This window comes from Ranitomeya variabilis, chromosome 4 (genome assembly GCF_051348905.1).
Source record: "Ranitomeya variabilis isolate aRanVar5 chromosome 4, aRanVar5.hap1, whole genome shotgun sequence".
Taxonomy (NCBI): Eukaryota; Metazoa; Chordata; class Amphibia; order Anura; family Dendrobatidae; genus Ranitomeya; species Ranitomeya variabilis.
Genome location: NC_135235.1, coordinates 648,951,588 through 648,965,411, shown reverse-complemented (window position 1 = coordinate 648,965,411; position 13,824 = coordinate 648,951,588). Strand labels below are relative to the sequence as shown.

General features: G+C 41.8%; 1 protein-coding gene across 1 annotated transcript in view; it reads right to left on the bottom strand.

Annotated features, from left to right (window-relative positions):
- Nucleotides 1–1,070: 1,070 nt before the first annotated feature.
- LOC143766152 (uncharacterized) overlaps nucleotides 1,071–13,824 on the bottom strand; it is a 34,962-nt gene continuing 22,208 nt past the window's right edge. Inside the window, exon 9 of the mRNA XM_077253617.1 lies at nucleotides 1,071–3,030. Within this exon, the coding sequence (XP_077109732.1) occupies nucleotides 2,324–3,030 (707 nt within the window). The 3' untranslated portion in view covers nucleotides 1,071–2,323. The remainder of the gene's footprint in view (nucleotides 3,031–13,824) is intronic.

Genomic DNA, 13,824 nt, shown 5'->3' with positions numbered 1-13,824 from the left:
GGACTGATCCTTGAGGAACCCCAACAGTAAGGGGAAGGTGAGAGGAGGAGGAACCAGCAAAACAAACAGTGAAGGATCGGCCAGAGAGATAGGAGGAGAACCAAGAGAGAACGGTGTCCTTGAGGCCGATGGAGCGGAGCATAGTGAGGAGGAGCTGATGATCCACAGTGTCGAATGCTGCGGAGAGATCCAAGAGAATTAGCATGGAATAGTGACCATTAGATTTAGCTGTTAGTAGGTCATTAGAGACTTTAGTGAGGGCAGTTTCAGTAGAGTGTAAAGAGCGGAAACCAGATTGAAGAGGGTCGAGAAGAGAATTATCTGAGAGATAGCGGGTAAGACGGGAGTGGACCAGGCGTTCCAGGAGTTTAGAGATGAAGGGAAGATTAGAGACAGGTCTATAATTAGCGGCACAATTTTGATCGAGGGAGGGCTTTTTAAGTAGTGGATGTATGATGGCATGCTTAAATGAGGAGGGAAAAATACCGGAAGTGAGGGAAAGGTTGAATATTTTTGTTAGGTGAGAGGTGACAGCCGGGGAAAGGGACTGGAGGAGATGCGACGGAATGGGGTCGCTGGTGCAAGTGGTCGGGCGAGAAGATGCAAGGAGCCTGCTTACTTCTTCTTCTGTAACTGGTTCAAAGTCAGAGAGTGAACTAGATGCAGTGGGGGAGGGAGGACAGTGCTTGGTATGAAGAGATTGGGAAATGATTTCCTGTCGAATGTGGTCAATTTTTTCTTTGAAGTAATTGGCCAGATCGTCAGCGTGGAGATCTGTGGTTGGGGCCTGCTCTCTTGGGTTGAGTAGGGACCGGAAAGTGTCAAAGAGACGTTTAGGGTTATTGGACAGCGAGGTGATGAGGGTGTTGAAATAGGTTTGTTTGGAGAGGTGAAGGGCAGAGTTGTATGTTTTTAACATGAACTTATAATGGATGAAATCTTCGGGCAGATTAGATTTTCTCCACAGACGTTCGGCGCACCTGGAGCACCGCTGCAGGAAACGTGTTTGCAGCGTGTGCCACGGTTGTCGCCGTCTGTGCCGAGTTGTTCTATGTATAGGAGGTGCAGCTTCTTCCAGGGCACTTTGCAGGGTTTCATTGTAATGCTTCAGAGCACAAGTGCTGAGATGGAGTTATATGTAACAATGTAAAGTATTCTACATACATGGCTGATATATAGCGGTGTTATCAGCTTCCTTTGAATTTTAGAATGCAGACGCATATTGCGGATTGCAAAACGTTTCCTAATTGTAAAGTGATGCTTTAAATTTCTCTTCCTTTCTTGTGAATGCCATGTGAATTTACTTTGACTATGAACATTACTTTGTCAATAAACACATTTGAAGCAAAAAGTAAATGTCGATTTTCCTGTGTGATTTCTTTGATCTTTAAGACTAATTATGGAAGTATTGAATATTGTTTTGATTTTTCTTGGTGGTCAACAAGACTGGATTTCAAAGTAAAACTTTTCCTATTCTGTTTACATAAAAATGGCTTCTCCCATATCTAAAGTGTACTTTGTTACTGCTGCAGCCAAACAACAAAACCCAGGGCAGCATTGGAGACACAGAGCTAGACCCGAGGAGGGCAAGTACCATATTCTTCGGATTATAAGATGCACTTTTTTCCCAAAAATGTTGGGGGAAAAATGGGGTTGTGTCTTTTAATCCGAATGTAGCTTACAAGGTGGGGATAATACGGGGACTCCAGACATTTCATGAAAGCCTAGGGCCCGCAGTAGCCTCACACCCCCTCCTCCCAGCACAGGGTCTGCAGCATCTCCCCACTCCTGCTGCCGCCAGCTTCCTGCAGTAGTGACCCTACCTCCTGGGTCCCCGCTCCACCGCAGATCTCCCCTCAGTAAGTTATCATAAAAGCAGACTAAAAGATGTACCAACATTTTATTAAAACATTTATTTTACTATTTAGGTCCGGTGCATCTTATAATCAGTAAAATACAGTAAATCAGTTTGTTATTTTACAGTGAACTGAGCCTATGAAGAAAAGTTTTCTGAAATAGGACAACATCTTTGCCACTGGGTCCCATTTAACAGGTATGGGTCAATATTGTATTCATTTTATCTCTGTCTGCCATTTATACATCTAAATAATGTTTATTCAATGTATAGGAAAGTGGTGTAGGGCATATACCATCTGGGGTAATAATTCTGATAATAGCATCAAGTGCATTTACACTTACCCTAACAAGATTTGATTTTTAGTTAAACCATATCTCAAATTTTCAACTTGAAAATGACTTCACTCCCATGTGATTTCTCTTTTACATAATAAGATGTAATTTTCCTGTATTGCATTTCCCACATTCAGAATATAAATTTTACTATTTCCATGTGTGAATGTTCTGATGTGTTACAAGTTCTCTCATGCCTAACAAGAATGGATCTTTGGTTAAAACATCTTCCACATTGTGGACATGAAAATGGTTTCTCCCCTGTGTGAACTCTCTCGTGTTTAATAAAGTGTGATTTTTCTGTAAAACATTTTCCACATTGAGAACATGAATATGGTTTCTCCCCTGTGTGAATTCTTGTATGCCTAACAAGATGTGATTTCTGGCTAAAACAATTCCCACATTCAGAACAAGAAAATGGCTTCTCTCCTGTGTGAATTCTCTGATGTGTAACAAGTTCTGATTTATGTGTAAAACATTTCCCACATTCCAAACATGAAAATGGCTTCACTCCTGTGTGACATCTCTCATGTCTAACAAGACTTGATTTTTGGTTAAAACATTTCCCACATTGTAAACATGAAAATGGCTTCTCCCCTGTGTGAATTATCTCATGTTTATTTAGATGTGATTTCTCTGTAAAACATTTCCCACATTCTGAACATGAATATGGCTTTTCCCCTGTGTGACTTCTCTGATGTATAGCAAGTTTTGAACTAACTGTAAAACATTTCCCACATTCCAAACAAGAATATGGCTTCTCCATTGTGTGAATTTTCTGATGTATAACAAGTTTTGAACTAGTTGTAAAACATTTCTCACATTCAGAACATGAATATGAAGTCTCCTGTGTGTGGGTTTGATGCTTAACAAAATGTGATTTGCGTGTAAAACATTTCCTGCATTCTAAGCATAAAAATCGTTTGTTTTCTGAATGCATATTCTGATGTCTAAAAAGATTTGATTTACGGTTAAAACATTTCCCACATTCTGTGCATGAAAATGGCTTCTCTCCTTTGGAAAGTCTCATATATGTAACAAGACTTGATTTATCTATAAAACATTTGCCACATTTTCTACATGAAAGTGTCTTTTCCACTGTGTAAGCTTTTTGATGTTGAGCATCCCTCCTGTGACTTTTGTTTTTCTTAACAGTTTGCGATGAATCAAAAGTTAAGACTTGTTTAGTAGGTTCACATGATACATCTTCTGGATTGATAGCATGCTCTTCATAAATATTATGTGTGTTTACATGGTCTTCTGTTGTAATATCTGTTGACATTGCACATCCCTCTGAGCTCCAGATAAAATCGCCTGCCAAAATTAAAACTGAGGTTTTATTTTTTTAATTTTGGATAAAATAACCTTAATATCATGTAGATATTTTATAACAATTCTAAATAAAAATTCACATATAAAGCAAGTCATGTAGTAAAGTTCAATTATCAAACTAGTGAAGTTTTCAATTGGATGATACTGACCCTGATACCCACACATACCTAGTTCAATCAAGTGAGCATGTATTGTCAGTGGAGTAAAGTGAGTTAACCGCTGTCATACAACTCATGTGGCACTTTAGCTCTCTTGAAAACATAAGGATTTGGCATGTTTAGATTTGTTACCCTGATCCTTCTTTTTCCTGACAACTTCTGTTTTAGTAAAGTTAGAACACCTCAATTTACATTAGATGGTCGTCAGGTCAAATTTAAATGAGTGGTTCTGCAAATTTTAATCTATTGTGTGCAAGCGAATTAAGACGGGCCATTCAAGTTTATAGGAGTGATAAAAAAGCGAAATGGACATGAAAACCCTCAGGGGTGTAATTATAGTAGAAAGCGAAATTCCAGCAAAATGATCCTTTAAACCAGACCCGCACAACATATGGCCCCTCCAAAGGGTTTATTGAGTCCCACAGGAACTGAGAGACGTTGCTCACTTCTTCCTATATTAAAATGCATTTGCATCTTTTAAACACGAATACTTTTAAAACACTTGGGTGTTGAGTCTGAAGCAATGCCCAGGCTTGATGAGGTCAGCTGCTGCAAACGTTATCCCACTGCTGCTGGCACCGCAGAGGCAAAAGACATGGCAGGCACCAGTAAGCACTCCATGGAGGAGCTACAGATGCTATCATTCTACATGAAAGGGCAGAGGAGGGGAGGATTGACGTTACTGCAAGAGCACATTATTGGGCAATTATGAAGGCTTGTGAAAGGGTGCACAGTATAGCAAGGAGCAGTCGGATGGGGCAGACTTGAGGCAAAGAGGCAGTGTTAGAAAAGGGTAGTTTGGGCGATATTTAGGAGACGGACAGTGTAAAGGGACATTATGAAGAGCCATGTTGGAGGAATATTATAGTGAGGGGCTGTGTGGCAGGATATTTTGGAGAGGGGCAATGTGGGAAGGGATAATAAAGAGTGAGCAGTGTAGGGGGTATATTATAGAGCAGGGCAGTGTGGGGAGACATTATGGAGAGGGGAAGTGTGGGTAGACATTATGGAGAGGGGCAGTGTGGGAGGGATATTTTGTGCAGGAAGCACAGTGAAAGATTTATTCTGGGGCACAGCATGTAAGATACTTTTATTTTTAAGGGCACCTTGTCTGGAAGTGCTGAAGACGGGCAAATTTTGGGCATGATCTCATCTTGGCATCTATACTACACGGAGACAAAAAGGATGGGAACGACTTCAAATCAGAGAAGATGTTGTTTATAAGATACCTGGATGTAAAAAAATTTTGTGATGTTGACTACGCCTCATCAGTACTGGGGTTCCTGTAAGTCAGATGAAGGCTTGGTAACAACCTAATGATGACTGGTAACAACAACTCCCAGTATCTCCTTATGATTGCTAAGGACACACTTGGCGTTGTAAGTTCAAGAGATTTCTAATTGTATATGGGGATGACCTGACATTGCAATAGATTGCTGTACTAAACTGGGTGAAGTATACATGTACTGACGGTGGTTCTGAAATTGCATTCCTGTATCGATGCTGATTCTGTTGTTGCAGTCATCTACAGACAGTGGTTCTGGCACTGCATTCATGTACTGACAGTGCTTCTGGTGCAGCATTCATGTACTGACGGTGGTTCTGGTGCTGCATTCATGTACTTACAGTGGTTCTTCTACTGCATTAATGTACTGATAGCTGTTCTGGTGCAGCATTCATGTAGTGAAGATAGATCTGGCGCTGAAATCCTATACCGACAGTGGTGCTGCATTCATGTACTGATGGTGGTTCTGGTGCTCCAAAAACTCAGTTTTCACTTGGATTTATTTGGGAGCAGAAACTCTCCAAATCCTCAAAACTTCATTCTGGCGCTCAGTTAATGTACAGATGATGGTTCTGGTTATGTATTCATGTAAGTACCCGTATAAAAATTTTTGTGGCCCCTGGGATTGATTCAATATGACAATGCGGCCCTTGGACTAAAAAATGTTGTTCGCCCCTGCTTTAGACACATACACTTTTCTGTCACAATCCTTCGTCACAAAGCAATGATTGAAAACTGTATGAAACGTGTATGTTTTTCTTCTATGGTCGTGGAAAGCTTTTTTTCTACATGGATTTTAATTTATACCAATAAAAATGTTTTTTAAAGAAGAATCCCTTTGCTGGAATTTCACATTCTTCGGGATTTTGCAGTACTTCAAGTCTCCATGCAATTGGTATCCTGTAGGTGAGATGACTTCCCTTTGTGTTGTAACTATAGTATGTGCCGGGGTTGCAATTGCACCCGATCCCTGGAGACTAGGGGGACCATAATGGTCCCTTTGGCCCATATGGACTATCACTATTAAAGTCCATAATAGTTGGGGACCCTGTTGAAGATTTTGCATTGAGGCCCATGAGCTGCAAGTTACACCACTGTATTCGTGTCCTATACATTTGTCACTAAATCAAAAACAGACATGTTTATGTAAATATAGCCTCAATAGTTACTACGCACCAATGTAGTTATCTGTAGGAATCTCCTCTTTCCACTGCTCATTACCAATCACATATGTCCCTGTAGTATTAATATGGAGCAGATCTTCACCCTGAAACAAATATTGTACAAGTCACAGACAGATGGAGAAGTCACATCTATGATCAGCTCTAATCCTGCCATCTCCACCGTTCTCATTACACAAGTATAAAACATATAATACTGGTGGATAAAACAAGACTGAACACAAGACCTTCACAGCCGTCTACACAACATAGGGGAGATTTAATGACACCTGCTTTCCATCTACCTGATGTTCCTGAGAAACATTAGGATTTTCTTCTGAACAGTTCTGTGGAAGAGGAAGATGGGTACACCTATCTGGTGTTGTCTTCTTACTTAATAGAACTGTAATAAACACAATCAGGGACTGAATTTATTCATTCCATACAGATAAATATAGGTTGTGTGCATTTAGTCCTGTCTATTACCTGGTGATGTGAGCGGCTGGGGAACCTCCATCATGATGTCCTTGTACAGATCTTTGTGCCCTTCTAAATACTCCCACTCCTCCATGGAGAAATAGACGGTGACGTCCTGACACCTTATAGGAACCTGACACATACAATGATACCATCATCACCCCGATCCCTTCATGGCGTTACTGTATAATTTCACAGCATTCCCAGCAGTGTCACCTCTCCAGTCAGCAGCTCAATCATCTTGTAGGCGAGTTCTAGGATCTTCTGGTCATTGATGTCCTCATGTATCGGAAGGTGAGGTGGAGGCCCCATGATTGGGCTCAGGGGTCTTCCCCATCGCTCAGACACAGGGACATGACAGTGCTCATTAGAGGTCTTCTTCACTACTGTGTAATCCTGGTTATGGAGAGACACATTAATAAATCTCACTATAGACATTTCTCACCTCTCCAGTTCTGTCAATCTTCTATTCAAGTAGATCAGAATGGCATAATTTGACATAATGGAATCTCTCACCTCTCCAGTAAGCCGGAAGAGGATCTCTAGGGTGAGATGTAACATCTTTTCCACCATCTTGTCCCTGTCCCTATCCATCTTTGACGGGTCAATCAGGAAAATTCTCTTATATAGAAGATCTCCACTGAGATGATCTGATATTGAAGGTGCCTGAATGGGAGGAATATGAGCTGATCCAACATCATAAAGACACTATTTAACAATACAATAGGGGAAACATGAGGCGATAGAACATGTAGATGTGGTATATCATGTGACACTACAGATACGGAAGTGAGTGGTTGCAGAATGCCATTTTAACTCTTAATATTTCGACCTTGTCTTTTGGCTAATTAAATCTAAGTGTTGTTATTTGTTCATTAGTTGTTCATAGTTTGTGGTCTTTAAAATAAAACTTTGCATTTACTCTTCTAAACACTGAAATTTTTACACCAAGATGGAATACTCTTGAAATTATGGAAATCAGTGGGTGAATAGACATATTAATGATCTTCAAATAATGGAAAAATAGGAATAAAATTTTCACAACATCTGAATTTAATTAGTAACGAGTATGAGCACCACAAGTAGAAATCCCCAGACTGTTTTACCACACTGAATGTACTTGGGAAAATTATGAAGATCCACTGCTGGCAGTTCCCTTTGCAATTGACGACCAATGATGTTCCTGGTATGGTTGATGGAAAACAAGTCCAGAGACACTGTGTTATAGCCATACTAGCACTTTGAAGCCATGCAGGCTGCTTATAATAGCATGAGCAACATGGTGAAGTTGAGTTGGAAAGTGCCTCCTGGGACACTTTGTAAAAATGGCTATACCACTCGTTCCACAAACTAATCATTTTTACGCTGATCTGTTATTGTAGTTTTAATCAAAAGCCATCATAATTGTTGTGACTTTATTATCATTGGCTTCAATTAAATAGTTAACTGGAACATAAAGTTTTGATGACTTTTCGATGTACAAAACTGATAGAGACATACCCCAAGCGACTTGCAGCTGTAATCTCAGCAAAAGGTGGCACAACAAAGTATTAAGTTAACCCCTTAGTGACAGAGCCAAATTTTTGAAATCTGACCAGTGTCAATTTATGTGGTAATAACTCTGGAATGCTTCAACATATCCCAGTGATTTTAAGATTGTTTTTTCGTGACACATTATACTTTATGACAATGGTAAATTTAGGTAAATATGTTTTGCGTTTATTTATAAAAAATATCAGAACTTTGAGAAAAATGTAAAAAAATTAGCAATTTTCAAAATTTATCCCTTTAATCCAGATGGCCATACCACAGCAAAACATTAATAAATAATATTTCCCACATGTCGGCTTTACATCAGCATCATTTGTAAAATGTTACTTTATTTTGTTAGTATTTTAGAAGGTTTCAAAATGTAGCAGTAATTTTTCATTCTTTCAAGGAAATTTACAAAATGTATTTTTTTAGGGACCTATCCATGTTTGAAGTGACTTTAGGGGTCGCATATATTGGGAAACCCCCAAAAGTTATACCATTTTAAAAACAGCACCCATAGACATATTGAAAACTGCAGTTAGATATTTATTAACCCTTCAGGTGATTTTCAGGAATTAATGCAAAGTGGCATGACAGAAATGAAAAAGTGTATTTTTACAACCCAAATGCCTCTAACTTCTGAACAGATTACTACAGCCGTCAGACTCTAAGGTTGCTATTTGGTTGTGAATTGCCATGGCAAACATCAGGACCACACAATCATGATCTGAGGGCACCGATTGGGATAAAGAGGAAGCCCCCACACTCTGTTAACCATTTATATGATGTAGTCATTATTGACAGCAGCATCTAAAGGGTTAACAGATTTGGACAGGGCAAAGACTGATCGTGGCTGATGCAGCAAGTTGTCAGCTATAGTGGACAGCTGCTGGATTGTCACCTGTATAGGGATGCTAGCCTCTTATATCTCAGGTCAGTTAAAAGACGTATTGACGGTCATTAAGGGGTTAAAGGGGCCGAATAATATTGCACGCCCCACTTTTCAGTTTTTGATTTTCCACAAAAATTTAAAACAAGCAATACATTTTGTTCAACTTCACAATTGTGTTCCACTTGTTGATTCTTCACCAAAAATTTACATTTGGTATCTTTATGTTTGAAGCATGATATGTGGGAAAAGGTTGAAAAGTTCAAGGGAACCGAATACTAATACTTGTGCAGAAAAGCAGCAGGGCATAAGAAACCATCATCATCATATTATGAGATATTAGACTTTCAATTCAAACAGCACGAATAAGGATTATCTCAACGTAGTCTATTAGAAGGCAGTCCTCTTTTATCCGCCCTTTCCCCTGGACCTCCCCGATCTCTTCTCATCTTCTGACTCCAGACCAATGGTGGTGTTGGTGCAACCAGTAAAGGAGCATTCCAGTCCTCAATCTTCGTGACCTGCAATCCCATAGCTTCAAAAAAAGCTGGAAGGCTTTCTAAGGAGTGTAGCATTGCTGAAATTCCTTCCCTGCAAGCTGTTAAGGCAAAGGAGAAACCCCGGAGGTCTTTCAAAATGGACAATAAGGTCTGAGGAGCTTTCTTTTCTGTAGGGTAAAACGGGACAGATCCAGAAACAGCTAGACCACAGTGCCTGAATATGAAATCTCTTTCAGCAGCCTAGCCTTTGCCATGATCCTTTCCTAAGTGTCATAGTCATGAAGACAGCAGATGATATCCGGTGGATATGGGGGGTCGAACCCTTAGGTTGCAGGGCACGGTGAGCTCTGTCAAATTTAACTGGCGTTGATGGAGGATCTCCCAATACAGCATTAAAGATCTCCTGGAGAATTGATTTGGGATTATCTTGCTCATTAGATTCCGGAATGCCCTTCACCCGGATATTGCACCCCCTCCCCCTATTATCCAGATCTTCCAGTTGCCCTCGTAGTTCTCTGACAGTCTTTTGTTGTCAAGTGGATAACCGATGCAATTCAGCGACATGGGATCTGGTGGTATCATGTTGCCCCTCCTGAGAGTCTATGAGGCCAGCGAGATGATGTAAGTCCTGTCTCATACAGGCAATCTCAAACCTACGGGTCTCATTGGCCTCTGCAATTAAGGATTTAAAATCATCCTTGGAAGGAAATTGTGCAAGAAGTCTTTTCCAGGTTGATAAAGGAGGAGCACTTATTTGACCCTCTTCTTCCTCAGAGGACTCCCCTGTGTAATCACTCCAGACCTGAAATCTTAGGGGGATCTTTCAGGGAAGCCACGCCTTCTCCATCCCTTTCAGATCTAATTTTTCTCAGAGAGGTCTTTGTAACCTTGAGGGGCAGAGGATACCCATCTTCCTGATACTGCAGAAGGGGGAGGGGGAGAGGCACCCATCCACATCATCTTGTAGCGAGACGCCATCTTGTGAAGCTCTTAGCCCATGAGAGACCTGCTCCCTCTGCTCATCTTGAGCCTGCTGCTGCTGAATATATCCGTCATGGATATACTGGCTGGGAGAGCTCCGAAGATCCTCTCCTCCTGTTCCTCTCAGTGCGGCATCTCCCTCACGCTTTACGGTCTCCTCGTCCTCGCGGCAAGATGGCACCCAGACTGCCGCACTAGCCAACTCGCGCATGAGAAAAGCATCCAGAGACGTCGCAGGGGATTGGGTGGCAGACAATGCTCGCTCTTGGGCCAGAGTCTTCATTCTCCTGGGACTCATCGGTGCAGCATAAAAAGAGTCGGTACAGATACTATATAGCTGTTGTATAGCCAGACCTGGCAGGAGATCCTCCAACTGACGTCTGATCAGCCCATCACAGAATAAGTGAAGAAATGAAATCTGCGCTCTGATTGGTTACTATGCAAAATGAAAAAGTATTCTTTTAATGTGATGAGGTGACAATTTTATTACATGGAAATTTACCTCACGGTATAAAACCCACAATCCTCCTATAATGAGATGAGTTCTTATATTCTCCATATTCTGCCCCACAGTCTCCTCCTCCGGGATCAGTGTCCTCAGTACAGGACCGACGCCACAGACATTTCATGGGAAATCCCTTTATTCTAAACTATTACAGCCAAAATTAGGGAAATTACAGTTTCTCCAGATTTCTATGGGGAGAAAAACCCGACATTTCCATTCCCTGTAATCTCCACCATCTGTCCCCAAACCAGAGCGCCCTCCCCTGTATACATGAGCACAGCCAGCGTCCTATTACTGTACATATACACATGGCAGAGCTGGGGGCACTATCTCCGGGAATGGAGGGGTTACTGCCCCCCGCCCCCGCCCAGTAGTGGGGAACCTCCAGCACCTACCTCCACCTGCAGAGCCGCACACCACATATATGGCTGTTCTGTGCGCACAGGACCTGGGATGAGGTCACAGGAGGGGGAGGAGTCAGGGGTCACATGATCAGGGGCCTCAGTGTATGCAGGACTCTGCTGTGCTGGTTGTCATGGTGCTGGATGAGGGGGAGTTTCTGTGTGGGGTCAGGAGGGGTTTACAGGGTGGATGTAGCAGAGCTGTGTGTGTAAGAGGTGTACGGAGCAGAGCTGTGTGTACGAGGTCTACGGAGCAGAGTCGTGAGTGTGCGGAGTGGAGCCGTGTCTGTACAAAGTATACGGTGCGGAGCGTGTGTGTGTGAACGGAGCAGAGCTGTGTGTGTGAGGTGTACAGAGCGGAGCCGTATGTGTGAACGGAGCCGAGTGTGTATGAGGTGTACGGAGCAGAGTCGTGTGTACAATGAGTGCAGAGAGGAGCTGTGTGAAGGATGTGTGCGGAGTATTTTGTGTGTCAGGATGATGTAAAAGGTTTATTACGTGCTTTATATTATTTATGGTGTTCATCACATAGGATAAATAATGGGAGACTTATAGATCGGTTCGTTCCGGAAGTGGTGATTCCCAGTAGGTGTACTTTTCTTTGTTTTCTATTTTTTCATAAAAACAGTGTTTTTACTGACTAAATATTTTTCAGGACATTTTTGACTTGGTATGCATGAAAAAGATGAAAAATAGAAACAGTAGGAACGTCTAGCTGCTACCACCAATCGTTTATACAGGCCGATTGGATACCTGTTATAGGTAGTGTATGTCTTCAGGGTGTGATTTACGGAGCAAGAGTAACGGAGCTATTACATTTTATATATTTAATCTGGAAAGATAGGCAGTATTGATGAAAAAATATACAAATATTATACAAAATGCAAACAAATCTATACAAGTACATAAGATAAAAGGGATAACAAAAGAAAAATACTGAACCTGTGTCACAAAATAGCTCAGACCTTAGTGGAGGGAGGTACACCTTAGGAAAATGGACAGAACTACAGCAAGCTGTACCTTCCAGAACTGACAAATGACCAAAACCCAAAGTTGCACCCACATACCTCCTGTCACGATTGGACTGGCGAGTAAACTGGTTCCAGGGGCACCTTTCCTGGCCCTAGCTCTAGGGGGCGCCCTAACTCGCCCTGTTCCCCGGGATACCTCAGATGGCGAGGATGCCGAGGCCTCCGCCCCTGCCCTGTCTCCTGACTGCCGCCCTGCGTCTGTCCCCCTCCCCACCTGGGGAAGAGAGGCGCTACCGAGTACCACAATACACCAACCCGACAAACAGGGGAACAAAGACAAGGGTAAAAAGAAAACTCCACTCACACAAAATATGCTCTCACAAATAACAGAGGTATCCACCAGGGTGTGAAGGACAGGGAGAGTAAATAAGGCAGGTAAGGATGAGGAATATTCCAAGCGTACAAACCATACAAACCATACAACTGTCGCACAATAAATTCCTCCAGCTCTCCAAACACCAGCTCCTCACTACTCCAGGTCTATCAAGCAAGTGCTATCTCAAAGGTCTGATCAGAAGGCCTAGCTTTTATAGGAGAGAGGAGTGGCTAACCGAGCACAGCTGAAAGCAGAAATTTCCACATGGCCTATTAACCCCTGTCCTGCTGAAAGAAAACAAAACACTATTAATACACAGGAGTACTTCTTCTCAGCGACGAAGCAGGAGCCATCAGACGTCGTGGTCTTCTGGTACTGCTCTGTCGTGGTAACTCCGTGACACCTCCACTAAGTGAGCTGATATGGGGACTGGTCGTGGAATGTGCTAGGTCTTTCAGAATTTTATGAGATCCCCAACTTGCTGGATATCTTCGTCCCTGGAGATCCCAGGTGGGATAAATTGTTGTCGTGTTTCCGATCACAATTTTACCTTTCTACAGTGATGAAACATTGCATTCATAGCATCATCCATCTGATCTGATAATAAGTTGGATGTATTTGGATTGTCTTACGGTGATGTGAGTGAATGCGTTATGTTCGTTTCATCGCTACAACTACAAAAACGTATCTCCCATAAATATCGAATCAATGCAAGCCCCAGTATTCATTTCTCTGCAAAGTCGGAATGCACAAAGATCAGAAGTGCTTAGCAGAAGCTGATGATCTTATACACATGCTGCTGGATTACAATTGTGTAATCATAATTATCAGGTTTGGTTGGAGACACATAGGTATTTTTTGCTATGGAATGTAGAAGAACCGACACTGCCCACACATGGTAAAACTGTGGTAGGACGGCTTATCCTACCTTGACATTGATTCAAAAGGTATGGGAGACAATTAAAAAGACAAGGGAAGTGGGACTTTAAAAAAATCTCTCCCCAATATGGCACAATTAAATATTACCTGAATTTATTAAAATGGGGGAATTCAAAAATTGGAAAGC